A 27,135-nucleotide genomic window follows, 5' to 3' on the forward strand; every position below is an offset into this window, starting at 1 on the left:
CTACGTGTTGTTATTCAAGCTATGGTGGATTCGATCTCGAAGGACTGTAAAAGGATATTACCTCTCATTGACTCCATACAAATTTATCCAGCCCAATGATCTTGGCTTTGGGGTAAAGAATTCCGTATGGGGTATTGCTTATACGTAGGAGGGTGCAGAGCGGCGTGAGCCCTGGAGGTAAGCCTGTCTTAGTAAACACCCACCACTTGCAGGCAATGTGCTATGAAGTGGATTGTTTGTTGCTACATCCAAGAGCTGATGCAAATAGCACTAATCATGCGGACAAAGGTATCCAGGCGGTACATATAAAATAGCTCATTCTGATGAGGTTATGACTTCAGCTTTCTTTCCTTTCGCATCTACCTGGGATCCTCCGCTCTTCCACTTTCCTTCCAAGGCTTTAAGCCCACACAATAAGACTTCCTGGCGAGTTATTGGTCGTTTGAGACTTTCTCAGCATGTCCTCAGAGGAAGGTGAAGGTAAAAAGAATTCAGATAGACAAACCAAAATGATAACTGTCAATACTCACTCGATATTATGCAGCCTTACAGCAAAGAGGTTTGACTGGCCATGTTGCTTCTTCCAATGGCAGTATGTTTATCTTGAACCATTTTAGGCAGGATTCTAAACTTTTGATAGAGATGATAGGCCTCACTGATGAGGGTAATGTTGACCCAAGCCAGTTCAACGGAGGAGGCTCTCACGGCCGGATACTGCGATATATTGCAGAAGCCCCGACCTCCATTTACAGGCCCCTTGACTGGGCCGATGGCCCACAACATCTGGTCACTGGAATACAAAGAAGTTCAGCACTTGGACAACAATTTGGAATCATGGCACCAGAAGGAAAGGAATGTTCGTACTGTCTTAATCACGGGGGCATCTTCAAGTCATGTGTTGCTTTTGCTTACAATATAAGCGGAGTGCCCATGGTGATGTACGAGGGTAGTTGCATGAATTGTCACTGGGTGGGCCGCAGATGTAAAAATTTCAGTATATTTCTCCCTGTATTCTCCTCTATCGTCTTCATGCTGATCATGCTCAGGTGTCTTCAAACGAGGTGCACTTCAAAGTTGGGTCCAGGAGAGTATGCAAAGTTTGCCATGTGTTCCTTTTAGCTCGCCAGATGTCTCTCATACCTCTACCAAGAAACGAAAAGCAATTGTTCGTGATCCCAGGCAATTTTTAGTTCTACATTCAGGTATATAGAAGGGCTCCTTAATTAACTTGCTAATAGGAAAAGTCTACCGATGCTCCTGCTTCAAAGACCGGTAGAACTTATGACAAGTCATCTACCAAAGCCCATTCCTTGACAGGACCGCAGTACGATAGGATTTGGTATTCATCGCCCCTTGACGATCCCACCGTGGGGTCAAAGGAAGGCTACCGCGAAAAGCGGATCGCTCTCCGTTCGTTGGAGTCTGCCAAGCATCGCATCGACCACGATATCGCAAAAATTACTAGATTCCTTACCGAGACTGGCCATATCGATTCTTCTAGTGATAACGAGGATGGTTCTGGTGCTGAAAATGTCTTCGCTGGATTCAAGCATATGAAGGTTGGGACAGAAGCTGAAAGGAAACAAGAGGAAGAGGAAGAGGGAAATGAGCGACATGAGTAAATGGAGCAGACACTCTTACACGGGAATGAAAACCAGGGAAAGCGAGTATGGGAAGAGCAAAACAGGAAGCAGCAGGATTCAGTACCCTTGATGAATTGAGAAACACAATGGAACTTTTTTAACTCGTTGACGTCGAATCGCTATTTGTATACTAGAAATATCTAATTTTCTATCATTTAGGGGTTTAAGAGACCAAGAGACTGGAACCTCATGTTTCATAATTCTGGATATATATATGTAGATGAGCTCTCAGAAGCACATTGATTTTTAAATCTCTACTTGAAGTACTACAAATGTGCTTCTCCCTAGACTTGAATTCTTAATTTCAATATTGAGATTTCGCATTAAGTACGCCTTGTCCTATTGTACATCGCCAGATTCGCCACAGTCCGATGCCAAGCCACGAGCCAAAACATGTTCGGGCCGAGGGGGCCCCTGGCCTTGTACACACGTCACCTCTTGTCGCTATGGGATCCTCGTACTCCACAACATCAGAGGATGTAAATATGGTTCAAAATGGAGCCTCACTCTCTGGTGAAGAATATAGGACCTACTACCCAAGAAACTCAGAAGATGCCGTCGAGAGTTTCAACATTCTCCGACAAAAGCTGCCATCTGAACTCGTCCTAGACATTCTGGATTTCGCAGAATATTGGGTATTGTCTGCCACCCACAGAGAAGACACCATGGATTATGCTGAAAACGACTGTCGCGACCGAACCCCATATTTGACATCCGAGCCCATCCAAGGCGAGCGATTTCCCGTTCAAGAGATAAGAATCAACATCTGCAGCCATGACCAAGGATGGAGCAGTTATCGCGAAGATCATGGATCATTCAGAAATTCTTGGACGTGGTTCGACCTTGCTATTGAAAGGCCACCGGGTCGACCTGATATTTCCAAAAATGAGAACCTCCGTCTGGCGACCAATGTTCATGCTAAACGCGAAGCCACGTGTCATCGGATTATCTACCAGAGGGACCAAAAACTCCACTGGATGCAAAATCTTCAAGCGGGTGACCGGATCTCGATTGTGCCACAGGCCCGCTTTCCTGGCTGGAGGAATACCGTGCAAGAAGCGTCTATTGAGATTTATACCACCCCTGTTCTGTGACCATGAGCATGTATCACTCACTATCAATTGAAAAGTCTGCCTGAATATCCTAGTCTATAAATGGCCAAATGCATACGCTTTCTCGGTTATTGAAATCTATTGACGCGTCCCTGGTGATAGAATGGCAACTACCTCTTCATAAACAGAAAACACGATTCCACCACTCAGAAGCAGCCGACCCAACCTCATGGAGCTACCCTTCCAAAATCCCCGGATTCCATAGTCGCGAATCACGCTCCGGGAAGCTTCAACAATGCCAGCTCCTTGGACACCCTGTGCACGTGTCTTAATTGTATCAAATGGTTGTGTAGCGTAGACAGTGACTACACCTGCCAGCGCACCGATGCCAAACGTCGTGAACACGTTTGGCTTGATGCCCCTGGCCTTGGTGGCTTCTCTAAGGACGTTGTATGTTCCCATACGAACAGCAGAAGTGGCAGATTGTTTCATCATTGTGGAGACAAGACCACGATAAAGCTCGGTGATACCATGTTTTTGCACCAGCACTTGAACTGCGTGTATGCTCGACTTAAATTGGCGAGCACCTTTTGCATCATCAATTCTGTGGCAAGATCGGTCAGCTTAAGGCCTTCGAACATAAATGGCAGGGGATACCGACAGTGCTGTTTTAATTCTCTCGGTCGGTGTTACTGCTAGTACACTTTCTACCGCGCCGGCGGTCATTCCAGCGATCATCCCCCGCCCAGCTGAGAGAACGCCGCGATCATCTGCAAGAGAATTACGGATGGTATCGTAGGATACGAACCTGACGGCGGCCTTTGCTGTAGTTCCCTATAGATTTCAATCAATATGGTATCAATATTCGTTCACAGTGAATAGACCAACGATGACAAGGGTTGAGCATCCTGTGTACAAAGCACCGACACCTTCCTGTTTCGCAACTTGGACAATGAGACTGAGAGGGTTTGATGTTCGAATAGCACCGTCGTTCAACAATTGAACGCGTGTTTTTGAATACTCAAATGGATACTGCAATAATCAGTGACTGAGCAATGAGTTGTGTTAAAGAAACCGACCGTTGTGGCTGCTTCCACTCCACCAGCGATTCCTCCGGCCACAAGGGACACCCACTGGGGCGTATGAAACTGGACTAGGTCAGTTGGAGTACCTAACTTGTGCACAATGCCCCGGTGAAATGAATTACCCTAGCATTTTGCGTTTCGGGCACTGACGCAACAGGTTTAGGCATGATGGGACGTTAACAGCTTCCACCGGTTGAATGGAACTTATATGTGGTGTATTCTGTGGGAAGAATCGGAGCATGATCCCCCGATGCACCTGGGGAAATAGGGGCGAACGGAAGGTGAGTTGCCGAGCATATCGCATGTGTCAGTCAACTGGCCAAAAGCGTGAGTCTTGCAGGCTTTACGAAAATAAATTCCAAGAAATAGCACAGTGTCATATTGCAAAATCAACCATATGAAGAACTCAAAAGCCTTGATGGGTGCCCTATTTGCCATCTCTGCCGTTTTAGTCTCTCGCGGCTCCGACAAAGATGCATGATGTTCGAAGAAGAAGCCTTGTTGATAGAAGAAGCCCATCCATCTTGATTACCATTTAGCATGCGAGATAATGGCCTGCACCTACCCTATTATCCCGTATCCTCCCCCTGAAGTTGACTAGTTGGGCTCCAATGCTGTCAGACCCTTAATAATCGCTGGATTGACTCCGAAGAGGACACAACTTTCAAGACATCTTTGGCTGCAACCTGCTCGCGAGAAAGGGAAGGATAGCAATGGAAGATAAAGTACCAGCCAGCAGGAACCACGGCGGAATATTGATCACACGCGAGTTTTGTTCCTGTTTCACTATGCTGTACGCGAAAATCGCCATTGGTCTGAGTAAAAAGAAAACTGAAAAAGCGTTACGCATAGACACGCCCTTTCCTCGGTTCACACACATCCTCCGACGTAAAAGTACAATGATACAGCTGCATTATCGCAGCACCAGTGCTAGTCGAATCATTAGGACCTGCGATCGGCAGCATCTGTTGCAGCTCCTCATTGGCACTCCTATCCCCACCGGCATCATAATCACTCTCAATCTGATGCGAAAAAACCATCGGGCCTCGATCTGAGTAGATTCCCGGAATCTCGCCCCACTGCACAGGTTTAAGCGCGTGGTCAGCGGTGTCGTCCATGCTAGATGTCGTCGGATGGCAGGCGGCGCTGATTGCTGCACTACACTGTATCAGCAGTGGCATCGGAGAATTAAAGCGGCGCAGGCTCAGGAGTAACGCGACGATAAATAGCGAGCCGCCAACGATAATAGCGAACATGATAGCAAGAGGTGAATAACCACATGTGGATAAACCGGCGGCAGAAGAGCGCACGTCATTTATATCAAAGGAAATGACCTGTACAAAAAATAGGCTTTCTGAGACGAGCCAGTGTAGAACCGCGGAGACGATCAGGAGCGGGAAGCTGTATCGATACGGTAGTGAGAGATAGTACGTGGAGCGTTGGGCGCCGCGGGCCAGGAAACGCGCAACGGTTTGCGATTTTGGGCGTAGTCGTTGTATTCCACTGCTCCGAGCATAGCGGTCATCAGAGCATTGAGCATGAAGTAGGCGATTGAAACGAAGAGCTGTAGTCCGTTGGGTAGGAGAATCATGACGAATATTCCAATTACGCCGTCTGGAGTACGCATGTTTATCAGACTTTGTGGGCGCGGTTCGCCAATAGTGTTATCCCAGATCGTTCCGCGAGACACATCGGCGGACGAGGAAAAGGCAATGACGAGGGCAAAGATGCTCAGGACGAGTATGCAGACGAATCTGAGGTTTTAGCATAATTCAAGTCATTAAACAGACAGACTCACAGCGTGATAGTAGAGATCCATAGTCTCGTGCTTGCGGCTTGAAACCATCGTTTTCGGGGAGATATTTGAAGTGGGAGGTTTGAGTGTGATGGAGCACCCAACATGTCATTCTTTTTCGTCTTCCTGCGCCAGCCCTGAGACCCTTTGCCGACCAGCCACCTAGACAGCAGGCAGCTTCCCTCTGTCGTCGGATCTGGGTAGGCTAAATAAGATGCGATCGCGTCCCCGACTGTGAGGAACAATTCCTCCCTACCATCGCGTGCGGTCAAGAGCGCGCAGATGAGTTTTATCAAGTTACACATAATGACAACCAGGCAGATTGGCAGGCTAAACATCAGTCGGCAGGACTCGTCCTTAGGAACTGTCAAACAGTGCTTAATCCGAACTTTCTGCTCCATTCTGCCGAGTCCAGAATACTCAGGACATTGAAACGAATATCGAAAGACCGTGACATTTCCGGGGAAGGAAGCGTTGGACCAACTCGAGGGATCATGGAGTGCAGCTTGCACCTCGCCCTCGTGCCTAGCTTGTTGCAGAACTTCGTTCAAGCGTTCCATATCTGGAGTCTGGTAATCTTCAGGATAGAATGGCCAAGAAAGATTCTGGAACCCATTCTCGGTAGGCACCTGTACCTCTGCCTCTAGAGTATACACTGTAAGTGGCTGGACGTTCCATTCCTTCCCTTTCACCATATCATGCACAAAATCCTTGCTGCAGACATCTTCTTCACTACACATCCAATCAAAGCCCCTGTTGATCGTATAGAAGGAACTGCCGACATGATCGAAGTCAAAGGGATCTGTCAGTCCCATGAATGCCAAAGGCTCACCGTCTGATATTGGATCCTCTGTCACCAAAATGACCATCCTTTGCCCGGATACAAAGTCTTGCGCAAAAGTATCAATGCAATCTTTCACTGAAAGTTTCTTCAGATCTGAACGGCTCATCTCAGCCCTAACTGTTTCTATATCCAGGCCAACGGTAGCATTGAAGCAACTATTCCAACCCTCCGATCCAGTTCCGTTCATCGGACCAGGGGGTGCTATTAGGACCGTATAATCGGTCGGGCTGTTTGATAAGAAAATAGCGGAGTTATAACTAGAAAGTATCATTTGGGTTAGCCATGGCCACTGAAAATATCAACAGCACCCAAACCAACATCAAATGAATTGGGAGTGAGGTAGCCAGCAACATCCACCCAAGCAGCTGTCTCTTTCCCCGATCGCTCCAAAGCAAGCCCCAGATATTTGGGACTCCAATAGGCACCCAAACGCGCTTGCTATGAGCTTTATCAACTTGCGCCCGAGACGGCGACGCAAGACATTGCATGCAGTAGTTACTCGCTCCTAACAAGACCGTGCTGAGGATATTGATTATAAGGTGTAGCCCCGTCATCCAATTCTTAGCAAGGGAGCATTTTCCAGTATATACCGCCGCGAAGGAGAAATCTTGTTCGCGATTCTTTGAATAGGCAAGGCCCACGGCAGTGATTGCCATGGTGATATTTATGGCCAGAATGATCGTAATAACCCGTGCGCATATCACTACACCCTTGATCCAGGCGCGACCATGAGGGGAGTTTGTACTCGAATCATCTGGGTCTGTTTTCGTTTTGTTGTTCGATAGCCATCCTTTGAGTGTAAAACTCGTGAGCAGACTAGGCTTCTCGTTTGCGTCTGGGTCATCTGGGCGGTTGAAGCTGAACATGATTCCAGCGGGCCAGTGTGGATTTGTAAAGACTTACAGTTCCCAGGTGTAAGGCCTGCGAGGGAGGCAGGATACACTGGAGTATGAAAACTTGAGTGCAATTAACTGTCTTTATTTATCAAACTAATTCGGCGGAAATCAAGGAGGAAATCAGTGTCAACACTAGCGATGCCGATCATATAAACCCGTATAACACAGCCTCGTAGTAGTGGTACTAATTCAAATCTCTGTGTTGTAGCAATCTTTATCTAGTACACGGGCAAAGGGCATATTTCACCTATGATAGGATGTGGGTCTTAAAGAGCCTCAAGCATAGCCCATTCGCGGGCTGGAATAGGTTAGGCTCTGGGGTTAGTGGGCTCCCACCCCGTGCGATCTATTAATACTCCGATAACGAGGTGGTATTTTGCATATGTACCGGATAATGCCTGGCCATCGAAACCTTTCCACTTCCATTTTAGTGCTCACCTCTTGCCGCTTTTTGATCTCAGAGTAAAATTGAGCACGCCCCTGAACACTCTGATAACAAACGAACTACCGAGCACAAGTCAACCACGACCTGACCAGTTCTATATAAACCGTGTCGACGGTAACTCGACCACTATTCTGACAACCGTTGAGTACAAACCGCCTCACAAGATACATTCTGCAATATTGCGCATGGGACTTCGACCAATGGACCTATAGAAAGATATGGTCAGATCCAATAAAATATCAACCGACCAGGGAGATAAGTTGAAGCACAATGCAGAGCGACTCGTCTACTCTGCTATTGTTCAAGAATACCATATGATGATTCAGGAAGGACTTGAATATTTATATCTGACCAATAGGCTAAGCCGTGTTCTCCTCCGTGTTCCGCACGACCAGCCTAGCACGCTCTACTACTTTTTCTGTGATCCTCACAGCGAAGTGACCCCAGAAAGCGATATCACCTCCCAACTGTGGAAGTCCTCTGTTACAAGGGTGTTATACCTTTGTTTGATGGCATTCCGTTCACCTATCCGGGGGCAAGAATGGGGAAACCGAGCGCACCCAGATCTCTATACATGGCAAACAAGCTTTGACCCCGCACGCTCATAAATCCCAGGAAAGGAGCTACAGCAGATTCCCCATTCCGATAGCACTAAGCCCGAATTTCCGAGTCCAGAGTCTGGCTCCTTCTATATATTACCACCGTTATCTCCGTTACCGAATCCCTTAGAGGGCCGTCGAGTGCCTACACGATCTTAAACGAGCTATACACCTTCGGAGGTTCGACCGCGATCGTAGTCACCTAGCTCCTCCGGCTCCGACACAGATCAAACAGCTAGTCATAAACGGAGGATCAGCCAGGTCACGCCTTCACTATCTACTCGGCGATCAAGTCGATAGCAAAAGGGAGAGCATAACGAAGGTAACCATTACCAGCGCCGCGCTGCGCAGTTCTGCACGTAGCGATGTTTACTCGGTTTGCGAACCGGGAAGGATCTAGATGAGCTATATCTAAACGTGGATCACTATCGCCGGGGCCAGAACGACCCGACTCGGCATCTAATATCGGCTGACGATGTGATACTTTCTTTGAAGAGTCAGCTGGACGAAAATATCGATCGTTGTATATCCTTCGGCGGCTACGGCTTATACGGCGCCCTATTCAAATTAACCTGTATGAAATACGGTTACACAGTTCTCGGAAAAGGCACCACTTCGGGGCCGTGGGAAGAAGTTTCCCGCGAAGCCCAGGTGTATCAAGTGCTGCGCAAGGCCCAAGGATCTACTGTACCTATTTTCTTGGGTACGATTGACTTGGCGAAAATTTATTTTCTTTATGGCGCTGGACAAATCCACCACTTACTTGTAATGGGCTGGGGGGGTGAATGTATAGCAACGATGGAACTGACGCAACGGCTTCGCCGTGAGATTCACAGATCGAATAAGGAAATTGAAGCCCTCGGCATACTATATGAAGACCTGAGGCGAGACAATATCCTCTGGAATGAAGAGCTTGGGCGTGCTTTGATTATTGACTTTCACCGCTCTACTTTGAAATGTCAACTAGTTCTTGGGCGAACGGGGGCAGCAAAACGACGACTATGTCGAGCAGAGATAGGCGACGCAAAACGTCTTCGTGTCTTATGAGGAGTCCTCTCTCTACCTGCTAATTAGCGAATTGATTTTTGATACCCAGATTCCAGTTGTCGTCCAGTCATCCTGGGGTGGAATGCGCTCTTCCTTTCTATGCTTCACCATCACCGAATTATTATACGAGCGGGCTCTTGAACGGGATTAATATGTCCAATTGTATACCGTTGTGAAAGCACTGCAAACATTCATCCAATTTTAGTGCTTTACGGTATCAATGATGTTTTCGGTCTCTTTTTAATCCCAATTGAATGCTAGTTAGCAAGGAACCTGGGTGGCTCGCTTGATCGTGCGTCCCAGTTGTCTTCACAATGAGCGCAGTTTGGTAATTAAAAGTAAGATAAATTGTGCATGAATATGCAAGTAACGAGGGTCTTTCCAGAGCTTTGGGTCGATGTATAGACGCGACAATTGTCATTTGAAAAACACTCTACTATGAACGAGACAGTAGGCAGCTAAAAGGGCCTCGTTCTTCGCATCACCGTTTTCACCGTGAACCCACTCGCCAAAGAGCTACTACACGTCTGTAAAATGCAATAATAGAACAATTCTTTGCCCATTATGAATATACAAAATGACAGGCATTCTTTAAGTTAAGCGAGTCTTTCAACTGTTCTGCTGACTAGGATTGTACAACAGCACTGCCTCCAGGAGCTTGCCAAGCGTGTTGAGAAGTGAGATTGGGCGGTAAGCACCAGGTTTCGAGTAATCAGGCTTGCCTGGTTTTCGTAAGACGATGATTTTTGCGCTCCTCCACTGTCTCGGATGGTGCCCTAGCTCTACACTCGCTGTGAAGATACTAACAATAAAGGTCTTCAGATACCTCCAAAGCTTCTTCCAAACCAGCATCGGTAAAGTATCTTCCCCGGGCGCTGTGTTCCCTTTGGCTACTTTTAGTGATAGCTCAATCTTCGATTCTGTGATCGGGTGCCACAGGAGTTCCGTTGCCGGTGTGGTAGGTGGGCTAAACTCGGGTGGATTTATGGTGGGGAAGAATATACCTAGGAATGCCTTCGCTTTATCTTCGTTTTGTGTGCACTCCTCTGAGCCCACTCGCAGTGCTGGGACGCAATCCTATGTCTCTCGGGGCTTCATGTATGTCGCGGCTTTCCAGAGCTTCCCTTCACCAGCTTCGTCTAGGAACTGCTTCCAGTGCGAGGACTTGGCTTTTCGATGGTCCTCGTCCACGCTCGTCGTTTCTGCTGCATTGCTTCGAAGGCAGCCGTGGTATGAGCGTGCTCTCTTCCCAGCTCGGCGCAGTTTGCCTGCCACCTCCTGCGCGGTTGGTTGTCTTCGACTTGTTGGATTTTTAGATCTGGCGTGGACCATCGCTTGGAGTATGGTGTGGGCCGTGTGTGGGGTGTGAACCGGTCGACCGCCTGGGTCGTCGCCGCTGTAAGGTTTTCCACTACCCGGTCGATTGTTGGCCGGGCCTTGATCTGCTTCCATGGGTTCATCTGCCGTGCTAATTCAAGCTTAGGCAAACTCAAGAAAGCTCATCCCCTTCAATTGTAAATGGATGAGCTTAGTTGGCCGATACCAAAAAATACCTTATAACCTAAGCATGGAAAGAACTAACTAGTAGATCTAAAATTCAACATACCCTAAAAGGACTAGCTGTCTTTTAAATCTAACGAACTAACAGAATTTAAGGCTTTGCTTGATAAAAACCAGTCTCATTGTGCATATTGGCAGCTAGCAGGATCGAAGTGCCATCAAGAATTAATACTGATGACTGTTCCAGAGATGAATCTGTTCACCATATAATTCTGACCTCCACTCATATAATGATCGTTCAGGTCGCTCATAGCGGTTCTCCAATCTGTGACTGCAACATTTCCCCCTCCAGCCGGGACACCTTGGGGTTGTCCAATTGCTTGCTTATAAAATCTGCGGTATTGATTGCCTTTCTGGGCATCCACATGGAAGCCGTACTGTGTATCATGGCCAATAGACATCTCCAACTTGACGCCTCCCGCTAAATCGCAGCGGAAGCCGCAAACCTGGCCAGAACTGGAGAACTGATTGCGAATTATTAGCTATTGATCAACTCTCTTTAATATAGCCTCTTTACTTAGGCTGAATCATACCTTAGGCACGACATTGTCGTAATTCCTTCCGATGCTGTTCACCCATGCAGAAGCACCTCTCAATGGATAATCAACGCATACTGCATCACGCTTAGACATATTTGTGTCCTTTGTTGACCGGATTTGTAGAGACGGGGTCAATATGGGAAGAGGGTTGAATATGAAATTGGAACTGGAACTGAGAGTGCTGAGAGCAAAAGAGGGGGTGATTCGGTTCTTTTTATATCTTTTCATGCAGCGAGATCCAATATCTGACTTGATCACAGGTGATGGCTTTTTAAGGTAGACAAACATAAGAGGCCCAATCATATCATAGAACAGTTCCAAGGTTCTCATGTGCACGACATTCCGCCTATTCCGCGAGAATAATGGCATTTTGATATGCACGTCTTATGGGGAGGCTGTTAACGCTGGCCAATCTGTATGTCGCACCCTTGTACCTAGAGCTAGCTGGTTACTTGGCACCGACAGGTAAATGGGGAGGAAAACCCTTTTCCTGCGCTCAACGCGCGACCTGCGTATACTAATAGCAAACAAGGACACGATTGCGTAGCACACCATAATTCACTGGGCCAGCAATGCTACTGGGGATGAGCTATACTCTCCCACTACCTATTTAAGTGATAAATCCAATTACAGGCGGGGGTGACGCTAGTTACATGTGGTGTCTAGCCGGAATTTCGGCTGACCTTCTGTCGGGCGAGAATAATTCGGTTTCCTACCATCAAGACGGATAATCTTACGAGGCAACACACAATCATTCTCACGTATGGTGGTATGGATATTGCATTTTCCAAGGTGCGGTCTACGGGTGTTGTATTGGCTACCAGACGCATTTCTTCGCGTTGCGAGAGTGCACCCGGGTTTACTTCTTGGCAAGGCAAATGGGTCGCAGATGGGCTCTTGTGGGGGCTGAGTTCACATGGAAGAGCGCGGAGTACTCCATGGTTAGTTTATAAGATCTAGAGAGCTTCTCTATCTCTCAAGCGGCCCATAATTCATTGAGTTACACCCACCTTGTGATAAATTTGTCAAGTAGAACACGCGTATCTTATAAAGGGGTTTATCTCATAGTGACGGATAGGTGAAAGCTAAATCCATGGATGTTTGCTCCAGTGGCCCCCTGTCGGATCTATTATCGATCAGACGGGGGCTCTGCCACGTCATATCCATTGACTATCTTTTTTGTTTTGCCCGGGTGCAACCTTAGGCCCCAGCAACCCCCAGTGATCTTCAAAAAGAGATCATTTCGTTAAATGTAAATAATTGTTCATATAGTTTAAATTGTAAGTACCATCATGGGTTTTGATCATAACGTAATTCAGTACCGAGATGCGCACCCCACCCAAAACACGTCAATTCATTAGACTCTCTATGTTCAACCACCCACCATGCCCCCAATTCGTGCTTAATCCTCTCGAAACTTAGTAGAGTAGAAGGGCGGGATCTTATTAGATAAATAAGCTATTCAGAAGCAAGAAATCCGTCCTGTTCGTATATCAGCGCGTGCTTTTGATATGCTTGGACCGACACTCCGTACGCGTCTTAAGGGCTCTACAAATCGCGCTGAAATTGCGCAAATGGTCGTAAATTGACTAAAATTAAAGAAGAACCCCTTAAAAAATAGATTCTCTCCATAGGTTCTTATAGAGTAGTATCTTAGTACTCTACTGTATAAGAAATAGTAGATCTGTTATTCGTAGTGTGTAGATCTACCCTAGTTACTTTAGTTAAATAAAATTAGGTTATAAATTTGGTGAAAGGTATCCTAATCTTTCTTCCTGATTCTCGACATCCTATTATTATTAGTAAGCTAAATACGAGGACTCTGAAATCATTTCTGAATGGTTTTCTCTCATTTAAAAAACAGTTCTTATATATTGCCAGAGTAGGCAGGCTTCTGATAACGAAGGTCCAATTAACGAAGATATTAAAGCTAAGGAAAGAAGAAGAAAGAGCGGCAAGCTAACGTAATTCCCGGCCGTCTCGTACACTTTTTTCCATTAGGAAATTTCAAAATCGATTATCTCAACCAACACCTATTAAAATTCATTTAGATATAGCGATTTTTACATATATTGATCTTGTGGCCAATCTCCCTACACCCACTAGACCTAGATGGAGCCCTATTTGCCGGCCGATCTGCCGGACTAGACAATTCGCCCAGCGTACGCAACTCTACCGTAGCTTCTTCTGCTGGCAAATCTAACTGCGCAACTAGCTGTAAGCCCTCTTCAATAGTTAAACCCTCTTCGCATGACATAGGCCTAGTTAATCGAATGCGTTTCTTAAAGATTCTCTCGTTTACTATAGGTAGATTCGTGTTAGCCTGCGCAAGCAATGCAGTGTTGTGTAGCGATTCGCAATGGCCCTAGATAATCCGATCTAGGATCGTTTTCTACGGGCTTGGAAGACTGTTTGACCATCTTTGAATAGATCCTTCAACATAGAAACTTGCTTTTGTAGCTAAATGACAGTTCTAAGTGTTTTTGGTGTGAATTGGCTTGATCTGCTGCTTGGTCGGCTGCTTGGTGGTGACGGGGTTCGTGGAGAGATATTAAGCTTACTGAACCGTACCAGTGTTCAATTCCCTCGAGAACTGTAATCACGCTTATTTTCGAATCAACGACATCTGACTTCTTAGAATACTAATCGCTAGTCGGCCTTTAGTAGAACTAATATACCAATAGAGAAACTCCTTGATTATCTTATAACTTAGGGCTAGATAACTAAACGAGGTTTTATAGTATTCAAATCTATTTTCTAGGTCTATAGTAAAGCTAAAGAGGAGTCAGTATTACTCATAAATAAGAAGGAATTATTATTTTAGATACACCTTGACTTACCTCAACTAAAGATCTAAGTTTTACCGATATAAATTATTAGTCTTAGTAAGCCTTTTATCTTTCTCCCTAATTAAATCTTTATATCTATAGGCTCTAGGAATATAGCCGTTTCTTTCCTATTAGAGATAACGTCTCTCCTTCGTAATCTTATCGCGCTTAGTAAAAAACTCTTTTCTACCTATAATCAAGTACAGTGCTATAAGGGGGAGGATATTTAGGTAAATATTTAGGTAAATAAGACTAGTTGAGCTTAAAGTACTAAGTAAAAGGCGCCGAAAGCGTAGGCGTATAAATAATTAATATACTAGGCTAGGATATGGTTTACTTTTATATTTAAGATTCGAGCTTAAACTATAGTGAGAATTTAGAAAGAACTTTTAACCGTAGTATTATAAAATAGAGGCAGCCCTTCACTATCTCTTACACCCTATAAAAATAACGTATCTCCTCGATAAGATAGGTAGGGTTTAGAAAATAAGGGCGAGCGCGATACTATCTACGAACTAAATATCGCAGTATAGACGACCCTATGGGGCTAGTCTATTAAAGGTATAGTCTATGGTGGTCTAAGTGATCAGAGTTACTCACTAATTGGACACGGAGTAATCAGTAAGCATCCAATAAGCATTTACATAGTATCAGTTATCATACACGTGACTAGTCTAAGCTAATCACTGATTCTAAGCTCGTGCTGATATCTACTCTGAGAGCCTAAGCCTGAGCACCCTCATTTAAGCGGCGGCAGCCCAAATAGGAAATCTCCACCCACCAGGGAAAATCCGGTACGTATAGGTGCATATATATGGCGGAACCCTACATTCAAGCGTAATTCTCACATTTATCAGTGTGATCAAACGAAGCAGATAATGCAGCACAGCCATGGACAGACCCTTGAACTCTTTCAATCGAGGTGCAACTAGGGATAGCGCCCCGCAAAGCCCGGAAATAGGCCGGAATAATTCGGGGTCGGTTTTATTTTCAAGAGGCTAGGTAGTGCCAAGAGACCCTTGTTGTCGCTGTCTTTAATATGCCCCTAATATAGGGATTCGAAGGAGATTTCGGACGCGCGAGAAACAAGTCAGAAGAAAGGATTTTGGCAAACGAACGCTATGGCCAAACATTGCCATCTTCTAATTCCAATAACACATATGCACATGTATATCTTAGCAGCAGAGGCCTGGGAGCCAAGAAATAGACACCAGGAAGCCAAGATCTGACTCGTTTTGGGACTGCCAACTTGCCGCAATTTTATGGTATGTTTTTAGCAACAGCAATTCCAGGTTTAATAGGCTTGAGACTATATACTTATACATCGGGCCATGCTTGTCGATCAACTTGAAGTTGGTATAGGATCAGATCTGGCTCGTCTAATAAATATAGTAGTTCATAAAGTGACAACGTACTCACCTGGGAATTATGTAGCGTAAGTCTCAATGAATAGCGGAAACATTAGACTTATAAAATGTTTCTCTTTCCTACCTCTGTATTGAAAATGGCATTTTTCACTACTCATCTCCGCAAGTGTTACGTATCCCTCCGTGTCTAGTTACACCATTCTTGAGCCGTCTAAGTTTAGAAAGAGCCTCTCTCAGCTAGACAAATACAGATGAGCAGTTAGTTTCCCGGAACTTCAAATATTCAACTCGCTAGCCGATTGTTTACAATCACAGGGAGACATTGTTATGCAAAGACATACTCGATGTGATTTGGGGCTATACCAAGTCTCATATTCAATCAGGTACGCTGTCTTTGATTGCAAAGCTGAGTTTGACTTTACAGAAGGTGGTACGTCTTCGGACCATAACTGTGATATAAGTATTCAGCCTGTTCTAATCCAGAAGTCAGCGCAATTCCAATCACCCCAATGGCCAACTACGGTCTCGCACAGAACCGGCTCTGTTTCCTCCTTTCCATCGCAACAGTGGTTTCTGGGCTGTCAATCGAAAACCACACATCCTCTTTTACCTGCCGTTGCATGCCACAAGACGCCTGCTGGCCTAGGGATTATATATGGGCGAGATTCAACGAGACAGTAGACGGCAAGTTGATTGCGACTGTCCCAATCGCCAGCGTCTGTCACATCGACTCGTTCACCCCGTACGATCAATCGCAATGCGCACAACTCCAGTCCAACTGGGGATTCCCAGCTACACATTATGAACATCCCTCGTCTGTCATGGCCCCCATCTTCACGAATTCAAGCTGCAATCCCTTCTCATCAAAAACCTCACCTTGCACGATCGGTAACTACGTTCAGTACGCTGTGAACGCGACCAATGCCGTACACATCCAGGAAACAATGAAATTTGCAGCTCGTCACAACCTCCGCCTCGTCATCCGTAATACTGGACATGACCTGCTCGGAAAGTCCACTGGAGCTGGAGGGCTGGCGATCTGGACGCATAACATGAAACATATATCTATCATGGACTACGATTCGTTATACTATTCTGGCAAGGCGATAAAAGTGGGTGCTGGAGTCCAATCCTTTGAAGGTAGCGACGCGGCTTATAGTGCTGGACTAGCTATCGTGAGTGGCAGCTGTCCAACGATCGGGTTAGCTGGGGGATATTCGCAAGGCGGCGGACATAGCCAACTGGCATCCTATGTGGGCCTCGCTGCTGATCAGGTTCTGGAATGGGAAGTCGTTCTTGCGAATGGCGAGTTGGTAACTGCGTCGCCAACAAACTATACAGATCTATACTGGGCGCTGTCTGGTGGAGGTGGAGGGACCTATGGTGTTGTTGTGTCCATGACAAGTAAGGCTTACCCTGAGCTGCCCACGGCATCCGGTAACCTTTCATTCTTCGACACAGGTGTATCGCGCGATACATTCTTTACAGCAGTTGAGATGTTCATATTCATTCTTCCCTCGATCGGAGATGCTGGAGGAGCCAGTGTTTAGTGGTTAACTGACACTACCTTAGCAACGACGCCGACCACCATTCCAGGTGGGACAGCGACGCAGTTCCGTTCTATATTTAGCCCGTTGATTGCATTCCTCGAACAAAACAATATCCAGCACAGTATGGAAAGGACACACAGGGTTAGAGCGAAGCTGACAGGTTGAATAGCATATTATGTGGATGACTTTCCTACATACTACGACGCGTTTCAGATGATGAGCCCACCGGACAACATAACTGATCAACTTCTTGGCGGTCGACTGATCCCAAGAACGGTAGTCGAGCGGAGCCTGCAAGACCTCACCACTATATTCCGTAAAATTGTCGAAAGAAACGCCGGATTTCTCATTTCGGGAATCATGGTCAACTCGTCCCGAGTGGCATATCCCGATAACAGTGTTAACCCAGCCTGGCGAGATGCCCTGATGGATGTTGTTATTGGGGGGTAAGTCTTTCATTTCCCTCTAGTCTGTCCAGGGTCTTGCTAATCATAATCCAGGATGTTCGACTATAGCGACTGGGATAGCAATGTCGCTAGCCAGCAGCTCATCACCGATGTCCTTATGCCCCCGCTGGAAGCACTGACACCTGGAAGCGGTGCATATTTAAATGAAGCAGATCCTAATCAGAGGGATTGGCAGCATACATTCTATGGGGATAAGTATGACAGCTTACTAGATATTAAGAGGAAGTATGATCCTGACAGAAGTTTCTACGCCCTTAAGGCCGTGGGTAGTGAGGCTTGGACTGTGACGGAGGATGGGCACTTGTGTAATTTGCAAGTGTATCAGAGTGGATGATACAGTAGGAAACACTGGCACGTTGACAAACTGGGATTTGCTATTGCGTATCTGTCGGCTTTACTGTATCACTGCATACTTCCGCTCCAACAAACCGCTTAGGAATGACATTTCATCTCATGGGCCCTTGTTTCATACGCAATTTGGTCGCGATGTTCGGGAAGTTGGGGATTTGAACACATCATCACAGAGACCACCATCCCTTCTCAATGATCGTCGCCGCAACTCCTTTCAGGGCCGGCCAAAGTGCATTGATCTCAGTTGCTGCGTCCTCCCGAAGTGGCCCAGCCTTCCGAGCGTCGACATAGTCTTGAAGCTGCTTCAGGGTGCTAGGTCCGATGACAATTCGATCAGGATCCCTGAGGTTGGAATGAAAGAGCAACCACCGCAGGGCACACTGGGCCCCTGTAGTCCCCATCCCTTTTCCGATATTGTCCAGAGATCGCATCGCTTCATGATAGAGGGGCTGGTCGTACCACATGCGGTACACGGCACCGAGCATGTTTCCCTCGCCGACCTCGAAACGTGTGCCCTCCAGCTGCTCAGGCGATGGAGAATACGAAAGCTTCCCGGTGAGGAATCCACCCGCCAATGGGGAGGTTGCTTCAAAGTCAATACCGAACTCGCGAAGTACTGGGAAGAGTTCATCCTCGTAGCCGCGACAGAAGACGTTGTACTGGCCTTGGTAAACGGTAGGCATGATCAAGTTCTCCTCCACTGCGATTTCCATCCACGCGCGGATCGCAGACGGGCTGTAGTTGGAGAGACCCAACCTCTCAAAATACCCTTGGCGGTAGTAATGGTCAAAGTGTGCAGCTTGGAGGGGAATCGGGGTCTTGCGATCCGGAGCATGAGCGTAGAGGGTGTGGATCTAGATTAGCCATCTACATTAGCATTACTGAGAGGCATTGAACGCCTTTTCACTCACTTTCTTGACCTGCAGTCGCTCCAGACTGGCTTTGATAGAGGCACCCATATTTTTGAAGGACAAAGAGTCATCGCCAATGAACAGAACCTTTGTATCGATGACTGCATCCTCTGGCTTTTTCTTACCGAGTATATCCTCAGATAAACCCGGGTTTGAGGCGGGATAAAGGGCAGCGGTGTCAAAGTGATTGATTCCAGCCTCTGTGAGAGTCTTCATCAGGTGGTCGACATTGTCAGTTGTCCAGGCCACACCAAACCCCTGGGCACCGAATACATAGCGAGGGGTATCCATTGCTGAATGGAAGAACTGATTGGTAATGGGGGGGAAAGGGACAAAGGATGGAGAGACCGAGAAATGAGATAGTGAAAAGGGAAAGTGTTTGACCTTGGAAGTTGCACAAACACCTTCACTTCCCATTTGCCAACTTGGAATCGTTCAAGTGTAACTTAATTGCTTTATATTTTCAAATGAGATTCATTTTTGAATATTTAATCTGCTTTGCTTTAGCTAGAACCAGGCTTCCGAATTCCTCCATCTTAGCAACCAGCTCATTTGTCCAACTAAGGTGCGGCGAGTGACCACAGGGCGCACGGTAGATCGTGAAAGGCTTCTTCTGACTCAATGCCATCGTCTCTTGGTACTCCTTGGGTAATGTGCGGTCCTTTTCCAACACAAGATAGGCGCAGGGGAGCGAATCATAAGGATTGTGGGTAAGGGGGCTAATCATAACGGGAGCTGCCGTCAACGTGGATGCCCACTTCTTCGCGGTTGCCGCATCAAGATCATTGAAGAGAAATTGCTCAGGGTCGACCATGGTGCCAAGGCCATTGACACCGTGTTTCTATCATTATGGGTCAGTGTCTACAAACATAGGTTGCTTCACTGGTAAACCCACGTGGAATCGCATAAATGGAGGCGCAACAACTTTGCCATCTGCGGGCTGGAAGAAGGAATGCACTGATTGGCCTTGCGGAACAATAAATGCTCCGATGAAGAAGATCCCTATGACACCGCCAGTCTTTCCATCCCTTGCGCGAACGGGGGCTTGGCGAGAATACTGTGCAGCCTCAGCGGCGACCCAGCCACCAGAAGAGTGTCCTGCGAGTAGTACGGACTTCCCCTGTGCAATCAACTTGTCAAGCAACAGCCCAATATCTGTTGCATCATCTACAGGTAGTGGATAGCCTCCTGGGGGAGCCCTGCGATCAAAATCAGGATTGCTGGGGTTGCCAACATTAAGCTGAGTGAGATCACAAGTGGGCCGTTGGGGGCAATATGTTTCAATGCCCTTCGCAGTCAAAGCATCAACAAGGGCTTGGTATGGAGCGGGAGTATGATAGGAGCCATGGCAAATGACAATCGCAAAGGGAAGCATGATTAGTTGCGAAAGAGAAAACGTTGCGAGGCAAAAAGTAAGGCAAAGCTGCCCCGCACGTGGCTCTGGCCTTATATCGTATTGATGCCTGGGAAATGAATCTGCTGACCAATCACGCTCAGTTCAATCCTGGAGTATTTTATTCAACTAGTTTCAGAAAAAAATACAATCGTCTTAAGGTGGTACAAATCTGACATGCATTCCGGAGCGTACACATCCGCGGTGTGGAAGTTGACAAGTCCAGTTCCTGATATTTGTGGACCCAATGCAGATCTCCCGATAAATGTTGCATATTTCTTAGGGAATCTTTCCTTTCAAACAGTATTATTCTCAGATACTCGAGGGAGTACATTCAGACTATGCACATCGAGGTCGCGCGTCACCATTATACCTGTATCTAAAGCTTCATTTTCAGCCCCAGTCCCGACGCACGATGTGGGTCCGCCATGCCCCACTTCCTTTGTATGGCCTGGCTGTTTGTAGTCGTTGTGACTGCGGTCGAATGTCGAAAGAAGAGAATCAAATTGCGGACGGTGCATCCGAGGTGACCCAATGGTGGGCAAATCGCGTGGTCGCGCTGAATGCACGTTTCGTCGGCGAAACATCAGGGGCCCAAATGTTGGAACGCAGGCTACCAAGATGCCTGCCGTCATTTCTGCCATGATAAAGATAGAGGCGTCTCGGAGACAGTAAACGAGGTCGTCGGCGGGACACAACTTGGTCTGGATAATGCGGCCCAGATTGATCCCGGCTGTTCTACTGGCGGTGAGTGACTGTATGTAAAACGGGAGGGAGCTCGTGGGACACTTACAGAATGCCTATCGCAAAAGATGCAGTGACGCCAGTCTTCTTCCGACTCGACATTTGAAGCCGCCAGACGATAGGAAGCGGCAGCAAGACGACTCCCAAATCAATCCCCATGTTGAACCCTGCAGATGCATATTGTATCTTTAAGATATCACCACAGCTCCCAGGGATAGTGTGGTCCCAGTTGTAGGCGATTGGACGACAGAGTAAAGCGATGGTCAAGATCGCGGATACCCAGTATAGGAAGACAAGACATCCCACTCCACTTGCACACCAGAAGAATTTCTGATTTCCTGGGAAGATCTCGATATATAAGAGCAGTATGGCAAGTCTAAAGCAGACTGTTGAGGTTGCCCAAATCCATTCCGATGCCCAGAAAATCTAACTAGGTCAATATCTCGCATACCCATCTAAGGAGACAGAGCCAGTACCTTCAATGCACTAACCAACTCTCCCGGGTTTCGTACAGCCATAGTCGCCGTATGACCACCATAGCCAGCTGTAGTAGCCCCTGGTATGAATTCTTAGCTCGATTTGCCTGTAGTTGATCGGGTCAACTTGCCAATTAGCATATCCACCACATAGCCAGTCAATAGCACCTGGGGTAATCATCAGCGGAGGGAAGATAAAGGTATCCAGTTAGACTCACCAGGGAGAAGAAAACAAGATAGTCATGGGTTTTCAAATCGCGACGACGTATATGTGTAGAGGCAACCCGAAGTGCAACAGCTACTGCAGCAATAAAAAGAATATTAAACTCCACACTATCAGCACTGGAGAGCGATGGTTTAAGTGGATCATAGTTGAGACAGGAGTCAGCGATGACGAGGTCTGACAGTATAAAAAAAAGTTCCCAAAAGTTGTTCGATGGTATATATGTAGCTTTCCAGCAGAAGTGCTAGATTGATGAGAACAATGACATTTTGCAAACCCAAGAAAGCCGGTCGATTCCTCTGATCTGCTATGGTTGTTTAATCTAGAGGACAGCATATGCAGATAGCATCTGATAGGGAAGGTGTCCATGAACCCTGTCGTCTTCATTTCGTACATCGTGAAAACTTTGACCTCAACTTCCTCCAATTTGCGGATAGCTGAATCTCAGCTGAGCTACCGGAGTAAGACTCTAGCGACTGGAGGGAAGGACTTCCAAGGTTGTTCTGGGAGATTACAGTGACCCTGTCATTCCCAGCGTCGAACTTCACACTCTTCCCATCAACCCGCTGCAGTCTCCTGCATCCTCCCTCTACTGTACAATCTGAGACATCAGCCTTCACTTGTTTGACTCAAAGTACGCTCCTTCAAAATGCCTCTTTTTAGGGATACATACACGGAGAATATGCAGCGAGATTCCACCGAAGCCCAAAGGTACGAACTCACCAACAACCAATAAAAATCCAGACACTAACGTCGGTGGCTCCGTAGACTTGACGAGCAATTTGATCTTCTCACCGAGTAAGAGACCCCGCCAAGCCCTGTGTGGCGAAGCAGTCCACAAGCAAATCATACTGACACCTGCTGACACAGAAACATCGGCTACCTGCTGCACCCTTCCGTTCGAGACAAAATGCATCCCCAGGCACGAGTTGCTGACATCGCCACGGGCACTGCAGCCTTCCTGCGCGACCTGGCCCATGACTGGCCCAATGCAATCCTACACGGCTATGACATATCAACCTCGCTCTATCCACCTGCCAGAACACTCCCCAAAAACGTGACTCTGTACCTTCTTGATGCCCGCAAGGATGTTCCGGTCAACCTGTATGGACAGTATGATATTGTACACGTTCGACTCATTTCCGCTGGCTTGACAGGGTCCGAATGGAACAGAGTTATTCGCAATCTCTCCCGGCTCCTAAAGCCTGGTGGTGCTATGCAGTGGGAAGAGTGTGACTTTACTAACGTTCGCCACCTCCCTGGTCGACCTGATTCCACGACTGAGGCTGCTAGCGCCATGGGATTAATGTACATGACTGCCATGAAGCCCCGCTTTGACTATGGCTGGAATCGATTGGCGGCCGAGATGCGCGCTGCGGGTCTTGTGGATGTCCACACTGAGGCTGTCTCTGCGGGTCGGGTTTATGATACCCGCGCGCGTTTGACTGCGAATGGAATGAGGGCTATGTTTGCGTGGGCGCGTCTTCACTCTGCTCGAGGGACGCAGGGGGCGCTTCCTATGCAACATATTGAGGAACTGGAGCAAAAGGCTTACGCGGATATTCAATCTGGCTGTTATGTTACATATGACATCCACGTTGCCTGGGGATTTCGGCCTGAGTAAGAACAGCGAAAAGATACTATCTGCAAGTTGTTTCTAGCCCAACCCTTCTGGTACGGAATTTTGAAGACGCCATTCAAAATTGGGGGAAAAATTATTGTTATTCATGTTACCTTCATTCTCGGTCCTATCTCATTTTACTATGCCTAACCGCGACTTTCAAACACAAGTAAACAAGCGCCAGGCCGAGCAGTCAACTGGTCCTTCATATCCCGCTCCACGGCCTCGCCATTATTCTGACCAGGCGCAAATTTGATCCGATAGTGGAACACTAAAGCGGCAGTTACGAGACGGATTTGTGCAAGAGCTAAATGACGGCCAACACAGCTCGTACGCCCTGTCGGAGTAAATAGTCAGCATACGAGTCTCTCGTTCTCTCCGGTCAACCTAACTAGCCACATGGGACATCTGACCACATCGGACAAAGGTAGGGCTCTCGCTTACCGACACCAAAAGGAGCAAATGCCCTTCTATTCTTGATCAACTCCGGCCGGCTGTACCACCGCTCGGGAATGAACTCATGAGGGTGGAGATATGCTGTCTCAACTTCATGTGTATTTTAGTACTTCTGATCAAAGAGAGGAGAAAGGCTTCTCACGTCGACCGATTGTATAACGTGGCGCACATATCTTGGTATTTCCCGGAATAAACGTGCCATCTACCATCAGTCCTTCGGGTGGAGTTACTCGAGAGCTAAAGGTGAGTACGGCTGGAAGCAATCGCATGGCTTCATTTATAGATCCATTCAAATGTGGTAACGTGGCCAAGGCAGCTGGATTCTCTATGTCAAAGCCTTGAATCTCTTTATATATCTTCTCGGTATGAATGGGATAGCGAGCGAGAAGATAGAAGAGGAGGGTTAGACTCGGGGCAGTGGTGTCACTGCAGTTATTAGTCGGTGGCTTCATAATATCCAGCCTTACTGACCTTCCGGCTACAACTAGTGTTGCAGTATCGCCACTCAACCACCTCGCCCGCTTGGGATCTGATCTGTGTCTGACGTGGTCCTCAATGAACCAAGATGCAATGTCGCGATCTGGGGGCGTTTTCTACCGCCATGTTAGCCACAGGAGAGCTTTCATATATGGTGCATATTACCTTCATTCGTCGAGCCATGCATTGGTCGCAAAATTCCAGCATATGAAACCAGTGTCGCACTTTCCACAAGGTGGGAATGAACGCAAACCCCAGTCTCGGGATCCATATCGCAGGGCTGAAGGGACCCAGTAACGTGAGCGCCGAGCGCAGCATGGCTATCGACGAATGCCACCTCTTGTTTCTCATCATGCCGAAATCTTCGCTGAAAGCAAAATCACCCATCGAATCAAAAGCGAAGAAATACATCAGGTCGTTTATTAAAACAGGCCGTGATTGTTCCAAAGCAACTAGCCTTTTGAGTGTTTGTACCTTTTCTACCACTCGTCGGTGATACTGGGACAGTGCTAAATGGCCTTGTCAGTCTATGGAATATCTTGTGCCATTCTGTCCACCAGACCTTTTGTGCTCAGCGCTTGCTCCCACATCTTGCGCCGTTCATTGTGCAGCTGTCGGTCGCGAGTAAATATCGACGATATTCGAGGATACAGAAGGTCGTACCAATCAGAGCGCGTGTTGCGATTGCCATGACCGTCCATGGTCTCGTAGGCTTCAGGGTGAAATATGGTAATTTCAGTGGGACCTGAAGATTTTATCCCATGTCATCATAGACTCCTACACGGCTGCTGATATCTCTTACCGGTTCGTACAAATTCCCCATATTTTTCGTACCAGGCCTGCAAGACAAGATGTCCACGGGAGTCCCGGCATTTCCAGACATGCCATAATTTGGTCAATGCCGCTAGCTTTGGGCCGGGGAAGTGCTTCAAACGATGAAATACCAGTCGGTATCCTGCGATGCTTGTGAATAGTGACGACAGATAAAATGCTGCCAAATATATCGTCTCAACCAAGCTGGCTTGAGTGCTTCCATTGCCAACCAAATGGTTCGCATATAATAGACCGCCAAAAAGAAAATGAAGAACAACGACCTTGGGGCCCTTGAGATGCCACTCCCCGTGAATAAAGACAAGTCGGTGGGCCAGTAGTCCTGCAATAATAGCAATTGCCCCTGGGGCTAGCATGATGACCATCAAAGTCAACGGCTATCCTGATCCTCATAGTGGGGCTAGTACTATGGCAGCTTCGACATGGGTTCTTGTATCAGGAATCCAGAGGCAATGTTGGACGACACTCGTCATCCTCAGCCATCGGAGGATATGACTCAAAGTCGTCCGCTTTCCAACATCAGATTTAAAGGTATCCTAGCGCTTCAATGGCTTTCTATTTAGCATAGGGTTGGCGCTATATTCGACACATTCAAAAGTCTGCGCCATTCAGCTTCTTACTTTCATCGTTAGTTTGCCCGTCGTCTGTCAGACCTCGACTCCAGCCCCAATCCTCAAATTCTACTGTGTTTGACATGAATGCAGGACTCACGCCAGAGGTATAAGGTGCATCATATCACAACCAACCTTCATTATACCATCAACACCGATCCATCATGAATCGACATGTCTTGAATATTCAAAGCGCATTGAAATCTCTGTGGTACCATTCATATACCCTCTGGCTGTTCGTCTTCAGCGATTTCAAAACCATTGTGGCACCAAGTACCATTTTCGGCATCACAAACGCCTGGGCCGCGTCGAAATACGACCCGCGAGTTGGAGGAGTTTTGCTCCCTCCGCAGTCCATCAGCGATTCTCCAAAGTCTATTGAAAGAGCTCTGGCAGCATCTCTATGGGTTTTGATCAACTTACTCCCATTCGCCATTAACAACCAACGGGGTGAAAGAGGCCTTGCGGAGGACAAGTTAAACAAATCGTGGCGTCCGTTTCCTCGCGGTCGGATTTCTCACGAGTGGGGTACACGAATCATGATCATGCTATATCTATTTGCCCCGATATATAGCCTTGTCTTTGCTGGCGGAGTGCGACATTCTGTGGCTTTGATATTGTTAGGAGTGTGGTACAATAACTGGGGTGGCGCGGACAAGAACCCGGTCATTCGGAACATTATAAACGGACTGGGATATACCTGTTTCGCATCGGGGGCTATGGAAGTGGCCCTGGGCGGCTCTTTGTTCCCTCTTCATGGATGGTCAGGGCGCTGGCTTCTTGTCATCATCGGAATTATTTTCTCCACCGTCCAATTGCAGGATATGTCTGATCAACTCGGTGATGCTAAGCGGGGTCGGCGCACAGTGCCGCTGGTATGTGGTGATACTGTGGCACGCTGGACTATTGCTTTACCTATGCTCTGTTGGGGACTATGGTGTCCGAGATTTTGGGGTGTTTCATCTCTTTGGTTTGCCATCAGCATGTTATTGGCTTCGGTGGTGGCCGTTAGGACTCTGATGCTTCGTTCTGTCCAAGGAGATAAACAGACGTTTCGACTCTGGAATTGTTGGATTGCGGTTATATATGTGCTGCCTCTGTTCTCTCAAGGGGGGTCTCTCGGCAGCGAACTTTCAAGCCATGCTGTGTTAGAAGGGCGCCAATTGTGATCAATTTACGCCTCAATAGCGATAGGCATATTCTAGCCCATATTTCACCCCTTAGGGATATCTTGTTTCATAAAAGAAAGAATTTGCCCTTAATAATCCGCGACGTCACTTTCGAGTTTGGGCAGTAAGAGAGTGCAACTGCTCAAATTTGCACG

General features: G+C 47.2%; 14 protein-coding genes across 14 annotated transcripts; 5 read left to right on the plus strand and 9 right to left on the minus strand.

Annotated features, from left to right (window-relative positions):
* Positions 1-458: 458 nt before the first annotated feature.
* N7500_003963 (DUF3716 domain-containing protein) lies at positions 459-1,622 on the plus strand (the record flags this gene model as incomplete). The annotated part of the gene is made up of 3 exons (XM_056675109.1): positions 459-480; positions 641-969; positions 1,239-1,622. 3 exons carry the CDS (start codon positions 459-461, stop codon positions 1,620-1,622), a joined length of 735 nt encoding a protein of 244 aa, XP_056535634.1.
* A 467-nt stretch (positions 1,623-2,089) lies between these two features.
* Positions 2,090-2,737, plus strand: N7500_003964 (uncharacterized protein; the record flags this gene model as incomplete). The annotated part of the gene is made up of 1 exon (XM_056675110.1): positions 2,090-2,737. One exon carries the CDS (start codon positions 2,090-2,092, stop codon positions 2,735-2,737), a length of 648 nt encoding a protein of 215 aa, XP_056535635.1.
* Positions 2,738-2,833: 96 nt separating this feature from the next.
* N7500_003965 (Mitochondrial carrier protein) lies at positions 2,834-3,947 on the minus strand (the record flags this gene model as incomplete). The annotated part of the gene is made up of 5 exons (XM_056675111.1): positions 2,834-3,299; positions 3,357-3,529; positions 3,584-3,727; positions 3,775-3,843; positions 3,903-3,947. The coding sequence occupies 5 exons, from the start codon at positions 3,945-3,947 to the stop codon at positions 2,834-2,836; spliced, it is 897 nt and encodes a 298-aa protein (XP_056535636.1).
* Positions 3,948-4,622: 675 nt separating this feature from the next.
* N7500_003966 (uncharacterized protein) lies at positions 4,623-5,036 on the minus strand (the record flags this gene model as incomplete). The annotated part of the gene is made up of 1 exon (XM_056675112.1): positions 4,623-5,036. The coding sequence occupies one exon, from the start codon at positions 5,034-5,036 to the stop codon at positions 4,623-4,625; it is 414 nt and encodes a 137-aa protein (XP_056535637.1).
* A 131-nt stretch (positions 5,037-5,167) lies between these two features.
* Positions 5,168-7,285, minus strand: N7500_003967 (uncharacterized protein; the record flags this gene model as incomplete). The annotated part of the gene is made up of 3 exons (XM_056675113.1): positions 5,168-5,534; positions 5,579-6,676; positions 6,738-7,285. The coding sequence occupies 3 exons, from the start codon at positions 7,283-7,285 to the stop codon at positions 5,168-5,170; spliced, it is 2,013 nt and encodes a 670-aa protein (XP_056535638.1).
* Positions 7,286-10,483: 3,198 nt separating this feature from the next.
* On the minus strand, positions 10,484-10,858 carry N7500_003968 (reverse transcriptase; the record flags this gene model as incomplete). The annotated part of the gene is made up of 1 exon (XM_056675114.1): positions 10,484-10,858. The coding sequence occupies one exon, from the start codon at positions 10,856-10,858 to the stop codon at positions 10,484-10,486; it is 375 nt and encodes a 124-aa protein (XP_056535639.1).
* A 266-nt stretch (positions 10,859-11,124) lies between these two features.
* N7500_003969 (uncharacterized protein) lies at positions 11,125-11,598 on the minus strand (the record flags this gene model as incomplete). The annotated part of the gene is made up of 2 exons (XM_056675115.1): positions 11,125-11,430; positions 11,500-11,598. The coding sequence occupies 2 exons, from the start codon at positions 11,596-11,598 to the stop codon at positions 11,125-11,127; spliced, it is 405 nt and encodes a 134-aa protein (XP_056535640.1).
* A 4,611-nt stretch (positions 11,599-16,209) lies between these two features.
* N7500_003970 (FAD-dependent oxidoreductase) lies at positions 16,210-18,051 on the plus strand (the record flags this gene model as incomplete). The annotated part of the gene is made up of 4 exons (XM_056675116.1): positions 16,210-17,242; positions 17,273-17,371; positions 17,420-17,696; positions 17,751-18,051. The coding sequence occupies 4 exons, from the start codon at positions 16,210-16,212 to the stop codon at positions 18,049-18,051; spliced, it is 1,710 nt and encodes a 569-aa protein (XP_056535641.1).
* Positions 18,052-18,235: 184 nt separating this feature from the next.
* N7500_003971 (aldo/keto reductase family protein) lies at positions 18,236-19,270 on the minus strand (the record flags this gene model as incomplete). The annotated part of the gene is made up of 2 exons (XM_056675117.1): positions 18,236-18,922; positions 18,980-19,270. The coding sequence occupies 2 exons, from the start codon at positions 19,268-19,270 to the stop codon at positions 18,236-18,238; spliced, it is 978 nt and encodes a 325-aa protein (XP_056535642.1).
* A 172-nt stretch (positions 19,271-19,442) lies between these two features.
* Positions 19,443-20,354, minus strand: N7500_003972 (alpha/beta hydrolase; the record flags this gene model as incomplete). The annotated part of the gene is made up of 2 exons (XM_056675118.1): positions 19,443-19,820; positions 19,875-20,354. The coding sequence occupies 2 exons, from the start codon at positions 20,352-20,354 to the stop codon at positions 19,443-19,445; spliced, it is 858 nt and encodes a 285-aa protein (XP_056535643.1).
* A 314-nt stretch (positions 20,355-20,668) lies between these two features.
* Positions 20,669-21,990, minus strand: N7500_003973 (uncharacterized protein; the record flags this gene model as incomplete). Its single annotated transcript, XM_056675119.1, has 4 exons — positions 20,669-21,110; positions 21,166-21,542; positions 21,593-21,672; positions 21,807-21,990. Coding segments are annotated over 4 exons (1,083 nt in total), but the record flags the coding sequence as incomplete, so codon positions are not given.
* A 474-nt stretch (positions 21,991-22,464) lies between these two features.
* On the plus strand, positions 22,465-23,439 carry N7500_003974 (uncharacterized protein; the record flags this gene model as incomplete). Its single annotated transcript, XM_056675120.1, has 3 exons — positions 22,465-22,526; positions 22,584-22,613; positions 22,686-23,439. 3 exons carry the CDS (start codon positions 22,465-22,467, stop codon positions 23,437-23,439), a joined length of 846 nt encoding a protein of 281 aa, XP_056535645.1.
* Positions 23,440-23,582: 143 nt separating this feature from the next.
* Positions 23,583-25,556, minus strand: N7500_003975 (cytochrome P450; the record flags this gene model as incomplete). Its single annotated transcript, XM_056675121.1, has 7 exons — positions 23,583-23,773; positions 23,881-23,982; positions 24,035-24,318; positions 24,364-24,485; positions 24,535-24,878; positions 24,932-25,114; positions 25,172-25,556. 7 exons carry the CDS (start codon positions 25,554-25,556, stop codon positions 23,583-23,585), a joined length of 1,611 nt encoding a protein of 536 aa, XP_056535646.1.
* A 419-nt stretch (positions 25,557-25,975) lies between these two features.
* Positions 25,976-26,980, plus strand: N7500_003976 (UbiA family prenyltransferase; the record flags this gene model as incomplete). Its single annotated transcript, XM_056675122.1, has 1 exon — positions 25,976-26,980. One exon carries the CDS (start codon positions 25,976-25,978, stop codon positions 26,978-26,980), a length of 1,005 nt encoding a protein of 334 aa, XP_056535647.1.
* Between the last annotated feature and the right edge of the window lie 155 nt (positions 26,981-27,135).

The sequence above is a fragment of the Penicillium coprophilum genome, assembly GCF_028826855.1.
Source record: "Penicillium coprophilum strain IBT 35676 chromosome Unknown utg000002l_segment0_segment1, whole genome shotgun sequence".
NCBI lineage: Eukaryota > Fungi > Ascomycota > Eurotiomycetes > Eurotiales > Aspergillaceae > Penicillium > Penicillium coprophilum.